Source organism: Chelonia mydas, chromosome 4 (genome assembly GCF_015237465.2).
Source record: "Chelonia mydas isolate rCheMyd1 chromosome 4, rCheMyd1.pri.v2, whole genome shotgun sequence".
NCBI classification, from domain to species: domain Eukaryota; kingdom Metazoa; phylum Chordata; order Testudines; family Cheloniidae; genus Chelonia; species Chelonia mydas.
In genome coordinates this window covers 73,587,292-73,606,484 of record NC_057852.1, presented here as the reverse complement: position 1 = coordinate 73,606,484, position 19,193 = coordinate 73,587,292, and the positions used below count along the sequence as shown (strand labels likewise).

Genomic DNA, 19,193 nt, shown 5'->3' with positions numbered 1-19,193 from the left:
TCTATTAAACCGTTAAAATAACAGCACACACTCCCGCATCACTTAAAAAGTCCTGAATGTAGTCTACTTCTTCCCAAGTGATTGAGTCTTTGTTTTTATCATCGTTTAGTCTGTTAATATATTTTGATTGTCACATAATGCTTTTTTTCTTTTTCAGGCCCTCCAGTTAATGTCACATGTAACATATTTATAAACAGCTTTGGATCCATTGCAGAGACAACCATGGTAAGGCACTTTACCTCAGAAAACATTTAAAATGCAACTTAAAGTAACTCAAAGAACTGAACAAGAAGTTAGGTCTTATTTTAGTTTGGAACTAAACTGAGGAGGAAATCATTTTTGTTATGGTTAAAATCAATAAATAGAATATTTAACTTAATGGTTGGTTTATCTGGTAGAAAATCCATCATTTTACTGTTACCAGGATGAAGAATGCACTTGTGAGGGCCAACAGAGATGCTTTTCATATCTTCTGTGATAGTTGTAATGAAATTTCATAATATGTGATTTTTTTTAACTTTTGAATTAAAAAGTTTATGTTCTATGGCATTTTACCTTTCTACTAGCACAATTTATGGATCTAGTAACTTTGTTAGTTATATGCTATTGTTCCATTTTATATAACAGATGGGGGCATACATTTTACATGATGAATGTCTTTATTTTCAGTAAAGTATTATTTACTATAAATGAAATGTAGCACTAATGTATAGACTACACAAAAGAAAATCAAATATTAAGACTCCAGTCCACCAGAAAAATATCCATAGCTGCCTGAACACTGAAAGCCTTAGAAGGCTATGGCGGCTGGTGACACAGTAAACTGATCTTTCAGGTAGAAAGCTACCTTAATGTTGTGGCTTCTGATGGGAAATGGGGAGCACTTTCTATGAATGTGCATCCTATGCAGATTGAAGAGGTTTCAAGGGCCAGCAGCCAAAGAGACTTATTTGGGTTGAACAGGGGGATAATACAGTGATTAATTTGTAATGAAAGAGATTGGGGGGGAGGGTTCAAGCAATTTTTTTTTACTTTCATAACTGATGTGGCAAGCCCAGAGGTGCCAGGGCTATAAACTGCCAAACCTAAAGGTGTCAGGGCTCAACCCTGGCACAAATTGAGCACCAGGATTATTTAATCTTTAGCTGCTGTGGAGAAGTACTCAGGCATCTCTCTCTTTAGCAGCTCAGAGGGCGAATTTGCGGGAAGCCATGGGACAGGTAGGCTTATGTCTAGTAAGCAAGCAAACTATACAAATTCATTGGCTAACCTCCCTGCGAAAGGAGATGTTCAGCAGACTGCAGCTGCTACTATATACAGTAGTAGTCACGAATTAGGAGGTGGGAAGGACAAATCCACTCTTCAGGAGCTGTTTGCTTGGACTTTCCAGAGGAAATGAGAATTTAGCCCTTAAATTTCAGTGAAATTTGGCTTCTGAGAGGGTTTTACCTAAAAGAAAAATGTGAGAAAAGAATGAAAATAACTTTGGAAGTCACACTAAGTGCTTTCCCATTTCTTTCATTTATGTATGTATCATATTACAAACACTGACAGCCATTTAGAGGCTATCAAACATTTCTAGAATATTTACACCTGTTAATGAACTTGACATCTTTTGTGTTGGCGTATACACAGAAATGCTTTTATTTAATGTCAGTTCAGAGAGCAGGATGGTCTACTGTACTGATTGCAGGCCTGGGAGCCAAAACCATGTGCATTTAATCTCAGCTTGGTCACTGATTTGCTATGTGGCCTTGCCAAGTCTATTTCATTCTCCATGCCTGACTTTTCACATTTGTAGAATGAGGTACAGATGTAGCAGAGGTACAGATCGATTGATGTTTTTAAAGCCCTTTTGAAAAGATAGAACACTGTGTAATTTCCAATGCAGTTACACACATTCTAATATAATTACAAACATATACTGCTTTTGATCCATGGACAGAAACATCACTGATAGCTATGGCAATTCTATGAGTAGACTGAGTGCAGTATGTGGACTTTAGACAAGCCAACTTTTATCCAGAAAATAGCACTAAATTTGGGGCCAGATTTATGCCCTAAGAAAGAGTGTTCGCAAAGCACACAATCCATGGATAGGGTGTGTTTAGGCAAGGGGAGGACCATTACTTCTCCTACCCATAGTGTGCTGGCAGGGTGGTGGGGAGAGGAACTGGCTACACCACTTTACAGGTAGCAAGTGATACTGCCTCTATAAGCCTCACTGTGCTCAGAAGGCATCAGGGCCCCAGTCCAGCAAGATACATAAGTGTGTGCCTATTTTTAAGAATGGAATTAGGGCTTCTATTGGCATAAGATCTCCTCCTCAGCATTTGGCTTCTGAAAGTGTTCACTGCTTACTGTGCTCCCTTGGCTCTCGAAAGCCAAAACTGAATCTTAAATGAAAACGTGGTCAGATTTGTTTCACGTACCTTGGACTCGTAATTCCCATTTTAAGCATTTTGTCTCCATTATTAAGTTACTTTCGCGTTGTAAAAGGTTATAGTCTGCTACCAAAGAAGATGATGATACATTTTGCTCTGTTAACACCTTGGAAAGAGGTTAGTTAAAATAATTAAAACCTACAAATAATATTTAACCTTAGCGCTAATGATCTTTGACAGACAGCTTCTAGATAGGAAAATAGTGATCTGTACACGTTGTTCCCAGGCAAAATGAGTTCCAGTAAATAATACACACTTATCATGGTATGGCATAAATAGACCAGAGTCACATACATTATAAATATAGGAAATTCCAAAGCATTGTCAGCATCATGGTATGGTATTTATTAACTTTTTTAGTAATGCCATCTGCAAACATGTTAAGGCTGCACAAAAAATTGCAACCTAGATTACATAGAAACTGGTGATTCTCCATAATACTGGTAATTTGTTTGTAACTTATGCACTGATGCTGCTCAGAGAAGACTTTTACTTATGGTCAGTAGTTGTTGAACTCTGTTGGAATGAAATCAGTCATTTTAAAATATGAGCACTCACACATGACTTTATCTGTGACCTGTGATGATGAACAGCGATGACGAACAGCTCTTGAAAACTAGGACAATGTTTATACCTTAACGTTACAATAATAACATCTGGCATTTTATTACAAACTGGATTTTTTTTTATGGAACTGTGTTGAATAGGAGTCATCTTACAGTATTTTACTATAGTATTTGTTGTTTGTTCTGTCCAAGTTATGTGAAACACATCTGACCAGTTACCTTCTTCTTGGTATTTATTTTAAATCATGATGTATACAGACAATTTAGAGGCCTGTAACCACAATGTCCAAAATTGTATTCAAGTATTTCTTTCCAATCTTTGCATAAAGAATTTTAAGAGAAAAATTAAATACAAATTAGGAAAGTCATTAATTGATATCTGAAAGCATCTCTGGAAATTTAAACCTCTAAATGTATATTAATCTAATGGATTTGTTTTAAAGATATTTGCCTATGTTTACAGGAATTATTTTAGCAACGTGCCTATAATCTATACTGTATCAATATACTGGAAATCTATATTGTATCTATGTATTATGGTTTTTAAGGTGATCAAAATCTTTGAGCTCCCTTTGCTGGTGTGGCTATGTATAACACAAGAGATAACTGGTTTAATTCAGGGGTGATGTGTTAGAAACCAGAAATCTATTTCCATATTACTTATATCAATTTTTATACTGTCACTTCCATTGATTTCATTGAGGTTATATCAGATTTACCCGGGTGTGAAATGAATATCCGGCTTCTTTACACTCAGGTAGGTTCTGCAAGACCAGTGGATCCCCTTGGATTGATATGCAAGGGAATCTAAGGAGCCAGAAGGTGTAAGTGAAAGAACTGGGTATGAGTTAAAGTAGGCTACCTTGTTACACCTCCAGTTAGTTGCTTTGACTTTACACTCATATCTTCTGCTCCCTTAGAAAGTGAGTTAAAGTCATGTGGACTCACATTCCTGGTCATTTCAGTCTCAGCAAGCCAAAATGAAAGGTTATTTTTAAAGGCGGGAGTGTACATTATATGTAGGTAAGAAGGCATGAGTCTAACTGAGTCTAAGGGAGCCTAAGTTGGTGTAACATACATTGGTTTAACAAAGGTCTAATTGGAACTCACTCTAGACAGACTTTTTCAGACTTGTATATGAATATGGTCAAATACTGCCATTTGTTTGTGTATTGTTTGTGCATTGGGCCCAGTCCTGGTACCAGACTCATAGAACTATACTGACTTATATCAGCTGAGGATTGTAGTCCCTGACATATATTACTCATCAAGACTCCCATCAATAAGAGCTTTGCCTGGGTAGGGAGAGAATGAGAAATGAGTAAGGACTTCCAAATTTGGCCCATTGTTTGATTAAAAATAAATAAATAAACAAACAAACATGGCCCCACCATTTGTATTCCTTATTGTGTGATCCAGGAATTTTAAAAGCGAAGCAATGATAGCAATAGGCAAAAATATTTCAAAATAAAAATATTCTTTCTAGATTTAGAAGCACAACATACTATAAGCATTTTATAATTCAATCCCATTAATTTACCTAATTGTCTAAACACTTCATGATTTGATTACATTGAATTAAATCCATTTCATTTTATTAAATTAAGAGCAGGTGTTTGTTCTTAAAATACACAATAGTAGCATGTCTTCAGTGGTATTCTGCAGTTCTGGCCTTTGTGCCTTTATAGGTTTGTGCAACTCAGACTTAAATATGACTTAAAGGCTTGATCTTGTATGGTTCTGAGAACTGTAGCCCTCATCTAACAAAGCACTTAAGCACATGTTTAATTTCACGAATGCGATGCGTCAATGGACTGTCCATATGCTTAACGTTAAAACATATACGTAAGTGGTTTGCTGGCTTAGAGCCAGAGTGCTCAGAATCTTGCAGGATTGAGTGCTGGGAGGCTAAAAAGTTTTAGTACAGTTTGATTTACTCGTTGGCAACAACTCTTAAAAGATAATGGAGTGTCCATACCATCCATAGTGTCCATACTATCCCTGTTCATACACAAAGTTTCTCATGATAGCATGATATGGTACTGTGTAAATGCAGGCTAAGATATATCAAGATACTTTTAAAGAGATGTAACACAATTTAATGTACAGCAATCAGAAGTGCCCAGCTAAAAATTAAAAGTGATTATTCAGTTTCAGTTTAAAGAATGAGGGTGGCCTCATCATTGAAATTTCTGGTTTTGAGTTTCAGAGAAGGAATGTGCTAAGTGGATGAAGCAAAGACTAGCAAATACGGTGTAGTTGGTTATAGGGAAGAGAAGTAAGCCAGCATCAACGAATCTCATTTAGCACTTGAGAATATGATTGACCAAAAAGAAGAGAGTTTTCACCAAATTTCTTAAAGGATTGTAAAGGTCAAGAAGAGCACATTGATATTAGCACAGAAATAAGCTAAAATATTTCTAAGGGAACTAACTATACATGTGCTAAGAGTGCATTGACACAGACTCTTGGAAAGAGGTCTAATGGCAAATGCCATCAAGGCAGCTAATTATCCTTAAAGAATCTCTCTCTCTTGCTTATTCCTGCCAACTTCTGGTCATGGGTATTTCTTGAGTCTGGCTGCAAATAGGAATGCAGTCAGACTATGGGTAGGAATTGGGTGAGCTGCCTTTTTTGCTGCTAGCAGTACCTTTCGTTAAAGCCTGGCATATTATATAGACAAAAGCAAGATGTGCTTTTCACCCACACTAAAAAAACATTGTGTACCATGTTTTTTGACCAGTCAACATTACGTCATCTGTTATCCACTTCTTCGGTTTAATCAGCCTGAGCTTCTTACAGCTGAGCATATCTATTTCTGCCATATTCTCCCATGGGATTGTCTTAAAACAGAGTGCTTGAAGGCAATATTCCCTTATATGTATGTAATGATACTCGTGGTAGGTTTCCCAGATTTTCGGTACAATAGAGTCTGTTGAGTTGGTAACCACTAGTGTCTGTGAAATGAGTCTTCCTTTGGTGGAAACATGTACAACATTACACCTAACAGATCCCTTAATTTCTTAGTGTTTACAGTGAATAATGCAGAATAGTCTAGTTTGCACATTTTAGATCCCAATTCCCATAACCTGAAATACAGGTCACCTTCCAGATTCAACATGCTATAGAAATGCCTTTAATTCTTCCTTTCCTGCACTCTGATAATTAAATCTTTCCCTTCTAGAAGGGCAAATAGAAACATCACTTCTGCAACCTACAGTTTGATCTTGCACTAGGTTTGAAATTTGTGCTATTTATCTTTTCGTATTCTGTATCATGATCCTGCTTTTGCAGTTCTTAGCCTAGGTCACTGAGTCAGATGCAGACAAAGGTCTTTCAAATTCTACTGGGCCAGCAGCTGCTCAGTTTGTTACGTGAACAGATTAATCTGTGCAAATCCTCTTGCTGAACCTGCATTCTAATCTGCCAGTTTCATTTTATCTTCCTTTTCCATACAAGACATATCACACACACTTCACATATATAAGGAAAAAGTGTCTAAAAATGCACTCATCTTCTACTTCAAAAAATGTGCACATTAATTAAGATGCCACAACAAATGGGTGTTAATCTAATTTGCAATCAGATTAGGGCACTCTTTTTAATTTGTTGTTTTTTAAAGGATGAAATGGGAAACATTCTTTTTATCTAGAAAAGTTGAACTGTGAGGTTTCTAGTAAAAATATGGAAAAATTTGTAATTAGGGGTTTTCCTCAAAATTTTGCCTTCACTACTGCAACAGTGAGAGCTAATATATAGTATTTGTATTCTACACTGGGGTTTACATTTTTAATTCATAGAATCTCAGGGTTGGAAGGGACCTCAGGAGGTCATCTAGTCCAACCCCCTGCTCAAAGCAGGACCAATCCCCAATTTTTGCCCCAGATCCCTAAATGCCCCCCTCAAGGATTGAACTCACAACCCTACATTTAGCAGGCCAATGTTCAAACCACTGAGCTATCCCTTGAAAGAATCAAACCATATTGACTATATCTTCTATTTTACATCCTAATAATTTTTATTTTTTTCCATCAGATAAGGATTTCAGTGATCATTAATACATCCTTCACATTATTAGTACATCTGTGCTGTTCTCAGAATTTATGAGTAGAGTAATATGTTTCTTTCACATGGTACCAACGTTCATTTTAAAGACCAACTCCGCACTAAAATATGTTCTGAAATAGTTCCCTCTCTTTAGCAGCAAACACATATTTTTAGATCATCTTTGAGTTTATCATTGGTACAGTTGCAAACTGATTTCCAGAGATGTGATCTGCTGAAAACTATTTGCTTGGAAAAACTTACAGAATCCCTGCTCTTTTTTCCACTTGCATTCAGCATTGAAAGCAAGCTGGAAAAAAATGGCACTTTTCTCATTTGTCCAACCTCCACCTAACTAGCATTTTTACTTCTTCAGTTTTGTCTTATGGGATTAGTCACTTTGCCAGTTTCTTCCTCTGATTTATTCAAACCTGATTTAGCCAAATATTTCATATGGGCTCAAATATTCTAGAGGTTATATCTAAGGACTTAATCCTGTAAACTGTTCAGCACCCTCAACTCCCATTAACTGTAGTGGGAATAGTGGGTGGGCTAGCATCTCCTTTGGGCTGAGTGCCTCTTCAAGGGGCTAGACCTTAAGAAAAAAGAAATGTTGAGCCCATAAGAATAAAAAAGGGCACACATTTTTCTAATGCACAAGTTCTCAGTTTCTGCGTTCATTAAATTGTTGAACATAATAGCTTTAAAGAATAGAAGGGAGAGAGCTTGAGCATCAATAATGTTTTCATAAATTCTGAGTTTTTCTAACTCCACGTACAAGTAGATAAAGGTTCATGTCTGTTTTCCTGGTTGCTCCCAACTTAGATTTGTACTTAAGTTAATGAAGAATAATGCTATAATGTGTGTGCTCAAGCTAGGGGAAAATAACGATACATGGATGATACCATTGATATCTAAAAAGGCCAAGCTAGAAAGTGAAATAGATATAGCAAACAAATCATATGCCTTCTCTGTGAATTGTTTTTTTATTTCACCTGTAGGATTTAAAGATCTAGAGCAGTAAATGTGTGTTTTCCATTATTAATTAGCATTAAAGAAGAAAGGTGGCCAGAGGTTAGGTGCCCTAACCTAGCACTTGAGAATCCTGGGGTAAAATCCTCACTGTGCCCCAGGCTTCCTGCATGATTTTAGGCAACTCATTTAGCCTCTTTGTGCCTCAGTTCTCCATCTGTGAAATTGGGCTCATAAGACTTCCTTCCCTCACAGGGTGCTGTGAGAATAAATACATTAGAGATCGTGAAACAGCCAGGTACGACAGCGATGGACGCCATATAAGTAACTGAGACAGATGTTACTGAGCAGTACAAAAACATAACATGGGCTTATCCCAGGATTAAATATATCCACCTCTACTGTAAAAAAATATTTTTCATGTTGCACTAGGACCTTTCTATAATGTTACGTGGTTATACCTTTTGGTTTATCCTGTGCATATCATATTCTGGGATTTGTGGTTATTAGTGCACAACAGGCTACTTCAGTGTATTATCTTGTTTTTGTCTAGCAACTATTTTTATTCTAATATAGATTTATAGTTCTTATTGTACCAAACTGTCAAAACATTCTTTAAATTTATTAATACAATGATACCAGTGTCAAAATTATGTATGTAAAAATGAAAGCCAAAGGAAATGAGTTTTCAGATGTCTTTAGCATAGCTGTCTTTGTGTGTGTGTATTTAGCTAATGGGTGTTAATCTCATCTTGATGTATGGGGATTTTTGCCCTTAACTCCTATTAGCGTTAGTAGATATTTAAACCCATAAATCTCCTCCATCCAGATAAGAATATACCTTTTGGCTTTCGTTTTTGCATGAACCTACAATTTACCGAAACTCCATTAACACAAAAAGCTACAGTATTTTAGAGCAATGTTAAAGGTGAATCTAAAAATAAGAAAAGGAAGGACAGGACATTCAGAGACTGTTTCTCTTTCCTTGTGCACGTATGATGGAAGAGCTTATCAGTGCCTACACTAGATCACAATGAGTATTTATAGAGTGGTCTCTCTGAATTCCCCTCCTCTGGTCAGTTTGATTTACCTTAAAATCCAAGTTAAATTTAAAAATAAAGTTATGTCTTCAGTGTATTCTGTTTTGTTAATTTTTGTCTTCTGGATATTCAGTTTCAGTAGACAGACTGTGTGGAAAAAGATGTATAATTTTGGATAAGCTCTGCTTATAATACTTCATGTCAATACATTTTAAAACTTTTGTTTATAATGAGCCCCATACCAAAAAAAAGTAAACATTTTTATTTATAGCCATTATAAAAAAGAAAAGTAACAAATGCTATACAAGACCTAGTTAAAATTGATTTTCTTATTTTTTCTTTTCAAAGGGAAATTCTCAGTGTGTTCATAAATGTGATTGTTATGGCTTCAGAAAGAGGCATTATGTACCTTTCCTTGAAGTTTTAAAGCTCTATAAGAGCTACTATGATCTGTGTGTGTCTTTCAAGCTGCTCCAGATTGTATCAATTCTTGGCACACACTGAAAATCCTTGAAGGCTTTATGGTATGGGTAATATTTAATCCACAAATGTATCATAATATAGGAAATATGCATTTTGATTGATTCTGATCAGACCCTAGGAAGTATTGGAATGGACCAGCATGCAAAAGTTAAATGAGCACTACCTACACTTCATAACTTTGAGGTGAATCCTTGGTTTCATTCCCAACAACTATTCACCCTTGCTGATGCCCCACTCTTCTCATCTCTCCCCACAACTGGGGAATACCCTAATCCATTTGGTAGATGTGCAGGTGGTTGCTTCTCCCACATGTGACGCAAATGGGTGAGTAAGTGGATAGGCGCAAGGAAAACAGCTTCAGTGGCGCTTTCTAAAAGCTTTCTAAGGGCGCAGTCAAAGGTTTCTGAATGCAGTAAATCAGGAATTTCCCATCTTCCTCAACTCCTACTACTTTTCTCTCTCCGGCCCCACACTTGGCTTGTTGTCCTGTTGTTTAGATATATTATGTGATAAATGTATTCTTGTCAGCCTGGAACAATTTGTCTTACATATGAATTATTAACCTTTTAAAAAAAAGGAAACATTGGAAATACTGCCAACACAACAATAAGTTTAACACTAGTAGTTGTTACAATAATACTGTGAATACTTCAGGGGCTTGTATTGCTTGAGCCAAATATTCTAGTGGAAAACACCGAAGAGCACACTCAGGCATGGTTTGTCTGGTAATAAATAGTAAAAAGTTTGCAGTAAACTTTTAGTAAAAAGTAACCTCTTGATTTAAAAGTATTGTGGTAAATGCTCATTCATCTGAGTTTTTTTCCGTACCATATTAATGATATTGCAGCAATATGTGACTGGGGGTGAATCAGTTTTGTGTATGGGGGGGGGTGAGAACCAGTATATACTTTGTACTGTTTCTTAGTTACCTTATTTCAACTATAAAATTAATATTTTTTTAAAAAAATTGCTCTCTTTGTAAGAGAGCAAATGATCCTGTGTTTATTTCCATGCTTATAAAAAAGTAGTCTTTACACTGTTTGTAAATCTATTGACTTGTGGCTCAAAATGTAACTTTATAGTAACCTATGAAAACTGATTTATTGCCACAACCAGATTAGTTATGGCCTGTATTACTGTTTACTGGTCTGTTGTGGGCTACCACTTGTGGGATCTAGATTCAAGACATAACCTTTCTCAACTGAGTTAGCAGGGGTTGGAGCGTTCAGCTGTTGGAAAGGAAAAAGTGCCTGACATCCCTATGAGCTTTTCAGGGTGAATGGCCTCCAATGGCCTCCAATGGCCCTGGTAGTCGGATGGCCTCCAATGCTGCATCCAGGCCCTGGTAGTCAGATGGGATAGAGAGTCACTATAAATAAGGTGTAAGGCCAAGATGCTAAGACATTACAGTAATGGGGGCCATCCACGAACCCAGACAGACAGATATACACACTATCTTTTAGCCTTTATGTACTGTCTTTTGAAGGTTTGTGTTGAATAGTGTAGAAGCTACATGACTTTCATTGTCTTTTATTAGAATTGCCTGGATAAAACACAGACCTTGTATTTATGGGGGGCTAACATTAGTTTCATATTTTTGTTTGTTTTTCATCTGCTGTCTAAATATTAATTTTAAGGGACAGAAGTACAAATCCAAGTTGCCTGAAAGATCAGACAATAGAATTTATACCTTAACTTTCCCATTTCATTTTATAGAACATTACCTCAATTTTACAGTACTACCTATATTGTGGCTGATAAAGCTTCTCAACTTGGTAGACATCTTGGCGATCTAGAGGTGAAAAGTGATACATGTTAAGTATTGTTATTGTCTGTCATCCGACAAAATTTCAAGTCTGACTGCCATATTAGACAGTGTGTAGTTTGTATACTAAGGCCAGCTTGCAAGTGGTCCTTGCATTGGTGAGCATGGGCTTGAAAGAAACCTACACCTTCCCCCACTCCCAACTCTTCCCTTCACCATGGGGCCTCCCAGCTCAGAAAAGCTCAACTTGTCAGCTACCCACAAGTACCTTAAGATGTGAGAGCAGCAGTATCTTTATCAGTGACTACTCATCACCTGCTAGTGCATTAAAAGCTACTACTTGTACACTAAGAAATGTGGCAAAGGTGCATGTAGACATAGCCATTTTGTACATTATGTATGGCTGTGTAAATTGTCATATAAATGTTTCTCTATCTCTTGCCACTATTGTTCAAAATTTAAAACCATTGTAAAAGCTGCTGTCATTTTTCAGTTTTAGCTCAATTAACCTGAGCATGTTACAGCGGGATTTTAGCGTAATCCCACTGCACTGGGAGTTATGAACACACAACTTCCATTAATAACAAGAATTATGTTCGTACTGTGATAAAAATATATTCCCCAGATATTCCCCTATATTCCAAGGAAAGTGTTTGCCACATCTATTATTACTATTATACAGTACTTTCTGATTATACAACTAATAAAAATATCTATCCTAGGCTTTAGGCATCCTTGACAGATATTTATAATACCATGCTTGTAAATAATACATCCAGCAACTTATTTATGGCTATAGCAGAATTTAACTAACCAAGAAAAACACAAAGGAAATAGTCCTATTTCCATCAAAGGAACAGAAAAATGGAAGCAGGAATGGAATGGAACCAACCAAAAAGGAGCCCCATCTATTCTGGGTAACGTTTGTGAGAGTGGCAACAATACTTAGGATCAGTGCTAATGAAGGCAGGTGATAAAGCTAGTAATACCGGAATGTGGACATAACCATTTATTTAATCACCTATGCTTTGTAATTGTGCACAATTATATCTTTGACCTTACAGGTAAAATTTTCAAAATCACTCAGTGTTGGCCTGATTCTGCTTCCAATTAAGTCAATAATAAAACTCACATTGACTTCAATGGGAGTGGAGATAGACCATCACTAAGTGCTTTGGAAATCACATCCTACTTGGATAATCAACACTTTCAAAATATTAAAGCAAAATTTAATTTATATTTGAAAAAAAATTGGTGGTGAAATAAAAGAGTGCTACAAATATTTATTAGTTCTGTCTCTGAATTATGAAATATTAAGCCATGCAGCTGTCCTGTAAAATGCATACATACAGGCAGAATGTTTGCTATGACACCTTGAATATGTCTTTATTCCACAATTCTAGCAAATATAGTCTCTCTTTCAGAAGGAAATATAAAAAGAGTACCTGTCCACACATTTAGGGTGTTTTTTTTTAAATTGTTTCTAAAATCTAAGACAATTCCTAGAGGAAAAAACATCATTAAATTACAAATAATGTTTTAAAGAGATATCAGGTTAAATTACAGCAACATTTTTAGAACATTGCAATATACTTTTTTTTAATTCAAAGTTAAGGTTAAAGTTAAAGAACAAACAATTGAAAGTTAGAATTCCACACAATCTTAATCTGACTCTGTGTCAATGACTATCCCCTGAATAAACACCAACAATCCCCATCTTTGGCTACACAGGGTTAGTCACATTTCAGAGTAGCGGCCATGTTAGTCAGTCTTTTTAAAATAAGAGCTGGGAGTTAAATATGGTGTGTAGTCAGGACCTGAGAGTAAAACATTTATTTCAGGAAAGATAATTCTTACATGAAACCAACATTCAATTAAAAGTTACATTCACTGTACACTTTAGTAAGCCCAGGAAACTTCAGCATGGTACTATGAAAGGCAGGGAAAGCAGTCTGTAGAAAAACTTTACTAAAGATATTCGTCTGCCTATATATAATCTATTACCATCTTAATGTTTGATATTATGATTGAATTAATATCTGATAAGCTGCAGCCTGGACACTTTTTGTGCTTTTATCACACCAGTCAGAGATCAGATAATGAAGTGCATTAGAGCTCCATAATTGGAATCTAAGGAGGAGACCTGTATCTCAGGTCTAAGATTGTCTGACCAGGTAGCTAAGATGAAATGTAGTTATCTGATGTGACAGAACGTGGTAGGTAGAGGTTCAGAGATAACTGCTGTGAGAACTATAGGCCAAAGATAATTAATGTATTATTGGACTGATTCAACCAGGGGTGAAAGTGAGCCGGTAGGGGCCGGTACTGCGTGCCGGTAAGAACCCACACCGGCCCAAACCCAGCCCACATTAAAGCGTGGCCGCGGCAGCGCTTTAACATCCCTGTCCCTTTTGCCTCCCCTGTCAGCGGCCCTGCTGGTAGGGTCCATACCGGCAGGGCCACTGACAGAGGGGATGGGGGAAAGGGGCAGCAACGTTAAAGCACTGCCGTGGCAAAGGACCGTCCTTAAAGCGCTGCCGCGTCAGTGCTTTAACTTCACTGCCCCTTCCCCCTGTCAGCGGCCCTGCCGGTAGGGTCCATCCCAGCAGGGCCGCCGACAGGGGAGGCGAAAGGGGAAGGGACATTAAAGCGCTGCCGGAGCAACACTTTAAGGATGATCCTTTGCCGCCGCGGCGCTTTAATGTTGCTGTGCCCCCCCGTTGGTGGGGCCGCGGCAAAGGACCCTGCAGCGCTCCTGCCCGTTTTGGCCCCCCCGGCCGCCGACGGGCAGGGGGGGCAAAGGGAGCAGCTGCCCTGGGGCCAGCGATTTAAAAGGGCCCGGGGCTCCGACCACCGCTGCTGCTACGACAGGCCGACTGGGCCAGCGGGACTGGAAGGGCTGGCTGAGGGATGCTGACCCCCCACAGCCCCGCCCCTTCCACCCAAGGCCCCGCCCCTTCCAGGGGCCGGAGCCGCCCCACTTCATACCGGTAAGTGGACTTAGTTACTTTCACCCCTGGATTCAACTAACACTCACTGTACTGCCCTCTTTCCAACTCAAGAGGTTTAATATGAGTTGCCATTGCTTGATTTTTCCAACAGTAAGTAGTCATGTTTTGTGCCAAGCTAGATTGATTCATGGTGACAAGACAGTGTTGGTGTGTGAACACTGTTTTGTGTCAGGGCCCAACTTCTGTTGATTAAAAAAGCTAAGGAATAGAAATAACATATCATAGAAGTGAAGCTGCAACAGAGAGCCAGGTAAGGGCACTGCCTTGTGGCATGATAGGGTCCTGCAGGTTCACTGCTCTCAGGTCCCTCATAGCCCTCTGTAGTTCTTGTAAGAAGTTATTCCAAGGCCAGAATACTTTAAGATTTTCCCCTTTAGAGGATCTCACTTTTTAAGTCTCTTACAGCTACTCAGACTACTCCTTCACTAAAGTCAACTCTTCCTTTGCTTTGATTCAGGGATCCCACAGCAGCCCTGTAGGGTCTGGGCTGCTAACTCACATGGATTCCTGACCCAAGGTGTAGAAAACTCACAGCCTTCATTCTAGGTTCTACATTGATAATTCAGGCCAGCTGTAGCTCTCAGCTTCAGCTGTGTCCTTTCCCCTAGACTGGCAAAGGTCAGCAGGCTGAAAAGGAACCCTCTTTCTTTCCTGACCCCTTAACTTCTCTGTAGGCTTCTCTTTTATCTCCAGGCCAGTTACCCTTTGACACAAGCATTTTGGAAAAGAAGTTACCATACTCCAGAGCTATCAGTGGTAGAGATCAATTAATCTCTCAGTCCCAGGCAGTGAGCTGAAGTTCTCTGAAAAGCTGCATCCTGCCTGCAGGAAGACCATGAGTGCTGAAAATCATCAACTCAGCACAATTGGTACAGGCAGGCTAACCATGCAGTGTTCTCTTGATTAGGTAGATGTGTATTAGGGAGAAATGCTTATAAACCGTGAACTCTTTTTCTCTATACCCAATCTCTAAGCATAACACTGTATGCTGAATATGCCATTGGTTATAGTCAAACATTGCACAAAAAGCTGATCCACAGAATCACTCTCAGGCAGGTCAGTCTCCTAAAATGCCTAATGAATGAAGCAGTTCTCTTAGGAAGCCTTCCTCATTCACTTGATTATGGAAATTTATTTAAGAAACAGCAAATCCCACAGCTATGAAATGCTTGCCTGGGTTTAAATACTTGCACAGTGAGTTTCTGTTGTTTAAGGGCCTGATCCAAAGTCCATTGAAGTCACTGGGTCCAGCCCTAAATGTTCACACATGCAAGGGAAAACTAAGGAAACTCCATCAATTTACTTAGAATAATTAGATTACTTGAAGTGCAGCATGGGTCACTGAACAAGTGCAAAATGGAAAGGTTATTATACAAAGCCTAATCAGTCACGGGGCAGCCTGTCTAATTATACTGATCAAAGCAGTACTAAAAAGCATGTCACGTTTCATATTTTTTAGAAACCAAGGTAGCAGTATTAGAAATTTTAGCCAGTAAGAACTAAATCCATGAATGTATTTTGTGACATACCAGCTTCTCAGGTATAGTAGTAAAGAATCTTTCTTTACATCAGTCTTTATCTTTTCAGTCCCCACATTGTACCTCTCTTGCATCTAGTATGATAAAGACAAAATATTCTTTGGCTTGATACAGAACTCATCTTTATCTTGGTTACTGTTGTAAAGTAATTGATTAGTATTACATTAATTAGCTCAAGCTATAATTAACCATGAAAGTATGCACACTGCAAAAAGGGAACTCTGGTTAAAAATTGTGAGATAAGCTTAGATTTAATTGTTCTTTTTTCCCCCACAGAAAAATACATTTTACTGCACTCATCCAAAGCTTTAATCTCCCTAAGAAACAGCCAGTCATTTGCTTTATATTTCATTCTGTATTTTCATTCACTATAATTTTGTCATTCATTTCCACAATATTACATCAAAATGAGAGAGAGAGAGAGAGAGAGAATTGCTGAGGGGTGTTGGCAAATAGCCTATTGTGATCCTCCTGTTTGAACAAATGATAGTAAAATTAGAAGGGTCACAGGATTTTGAAGATGAAGTTCAAGGAACTAAAGTTGTTTTTGAAAGAAGAGAAACCACACCAGCCAAAGTTTACCTAATTCTTGTATGCAACCAGTAAAAGTAATACAAAAAGGAAAAAGGAACAGGATAGATTAAACACTTTAAAGGGTGGTACTGTGAGGGAGATGATAGCTTTGTGGATATTCGAGGCACACCGTAGAATAGAAAGCTAAATAAAGAAGCTGAATTTATCCTTTTTTTGTAGGTTATTTTTAGTTAGGAGGGAGAGAGAATGCTCTTGAGGGCAACATGTCAGAATTTTGGTCATATTTGAAGCCAGGAATTAAAAAGCTTCAGACCCCAAATAAAAAGCTAATGTTATCTACAGCTATCAGTAATGCCTGAAAGGAAAATAAAATAAAATAAAATACCTATATGTCTGAAATGCTGACAGATGAACTTGAAAATATATATTTATAAGAGAAATGTGGCTTTTGGGTGGGAGGGGAAGTGCTACTACAAACAAAGCTGCTGAGTTTTGTACACGTATATAAGCTGTTACAACCCTAATGAGTCCCACCCTCCTGCTAGACACTTAGGCTGCCTTCCTGAACCCAATACTTGGGTCTCACATGCTCTTGGCTTGCTGTAGCTAGTCAGAGTTTAGGCACTGTCTCTCTAGCCTCAAACCTCTAAGTATGCACACAGATGCAGACTCTAGTCTGTTACCAGCTTGGCTGTGGTGTCCCTGCAATCCACCCCTCGGGTGAACAGATTTCCCCCACCACATGATCCTGTGTTGGGTCACCAACCACCTGAAGTCCAGACTGAAAAAAAAAAAAAATCATTTCTTGCAGGTTAGCCACCCTGTTTGGAATATCCAGTGTATTGGCAGGGCAATGTCACTCAATGTCAACAACTTTTTGATTATCCTGTAGCAGCTTCCAGAGAAGATGTGTGATATGAGACATTGTCCATGTCAGCAAATGGCTGATTCAATACACAGAGGACCAGTGATACAGAGTTCATAAAATCAATCAGAATTCATAAGTTTTACATAGACATATTTCCCACACTGTCACATAAGCATAGTTGGCAGAAGAGGAGGAGAATGAATTCATGGCTTGAGATTACTGAATCATCAGCTTTATTCATAACACAGAAAACAATGCATACCGTTGTCCTATCCTGTGATATCATTAAAATAAGCTAATGCATGGTAATGCTAGGCCATTAGCTTTTAAACAGAAATCTCCATTAAACAAATAGCACAATATGACTCTAAAATATTATTTCAGTATTACAAAGTGGGAGTTAAATCCTCAAGAACTTACTAAAGCAAAGACTTCCTTGGGCAGCTGCATTGCTTCCTGGAGCTCTGGGGAATGGAGGTAGTGAAGAGGCCACACTCATCTGAAAGGGTTCAGCATCTGCCCAATATGTTGGAAAGTGCGCTGGGGAGTCATTGCCAACCCCTGCCTGGCTACTGTGGAGAAGCTAAGCAGGGGTGCTAGCCTCAGACGTCTTCAGGCTGAGAGAGCACAGGGACAGTATTGCCTATCCTATAGTTTCAAACATTATGAGACAACACTTCTTTTCCCCCATTAACTGCATTTTTGAGTGAGTCATGGTTTTTGAACTCTTCACAGAACCTAGTTTGCCTATCATGTGTGCATGTAAACATATCAGGATGGGAATTCAATCTGAAATTAACAGACTACCCACACAAATGCATGGACTCCCCCTTTTCATCTTGACACAGACTCCATTTTCCCCGTTTAATCTTTGATTAACATCCTTTTCTTCTCTGACCCCATAGGGCCAGGCAGACTTGCTCCTACTACTTTCTAGTCCCACAAATGGCTCAGAGACATGCAGTTGATTTACAATTTTTTTTCTGCCACCTTTACAGTCTATGCAGCCTCGTACTATCAGTAACATATAACCATCAACTCCAGAGATAAGAGACAGAGCACAGCTCTGACTCTTCTACTCATCCTCTTTCTCCTTTTAGGCTTCTTTCCTGTGCTTTTTGTAGCACTTGGGCTAATGAGTTAATTGGCCTTTTAACTCTCTCCAGCCCACCCCAGTCTATCACCAGATTAGCACTCCCATAGTCAGGTGTGCTCTGGGTTGACTAATTGGAATTGCAGTCATTGATGAACTGACTTAGCTGCTGTTGCCCACCACTCTGTCACGCTTCATTTCTCCTCCGGCAGGAATTCTCCAATAGTTTCCCGCACTTCTGCTCCCCTTCACCTGCAATATAATGCCCCAATACACCCTCTCCTAGGGCAAGTTCCAGCCCATTATATTGTCATGGTCTCATTTCCCCGAGTTGGTTCAACCACTACATGAACTGGGATGTCCTAATCTCATTCCTCCCCGTCATCCTCCTCAGCAGGTTCTGTTAGTATCTTACTGATAAGCAGACTAGTGTCAAGATAAACCTTTTATTATGAACAAGAACTATGTAAAGAAATGAGGTACAAAACTTGCATTACTCTGTATAGCTGTAGCCTGTGACTGCCCTGTCTTGGGCTTTTTTACCTGCCCCAGCAGGAAGAGTGTCACAGGAAACGAAAGACTGCATAAAGAGTATACAGGAAGAGGACTTACTCTATAGCACATCTTCTCTTTTTGGATCCCTTTACTGAACTAAAATACTATTGCATTAAACTAACAAACTATAATAAATGCAATAACTGCCTTAACTCTTCAGGCTGCTTAAACACAACCCTACCATTTCTCGAGCAGTCCCTTGGGGCATTTCAGCAGTCTTCCCAATCTGCTATACTGTACACCTTCTTTCCGCAAGTCTTTGTGTGTAACAGATAATTCA

At 38.5% G+C, this 19,193-nt stretch overlaps 1 protein-coding gene across 2 annotated transcripts in view; it reads left to right on the top strand.

Annotated features, from left to right (window-relative positions):
* GLRA3 (glycine receptor alpha 3) overlaps window positions 1-19,193 on the top strand; it is a 132,707-nt gene that overhangs the window by 38,430 nt on the left and 75,084 nt on the right. For both annotated transcript variants that reach the window (XM_043546009.1, XM_027829306.3), the window contains exon 3: window positions 158-225. In XM_043546009.1, the coding sequence (XP_043401944.1) occupies window positions 158-225 (68 nt within the window). The remainder of the gene's footprint in view (window positions 1-157; window positions 226-19,193) is intronic.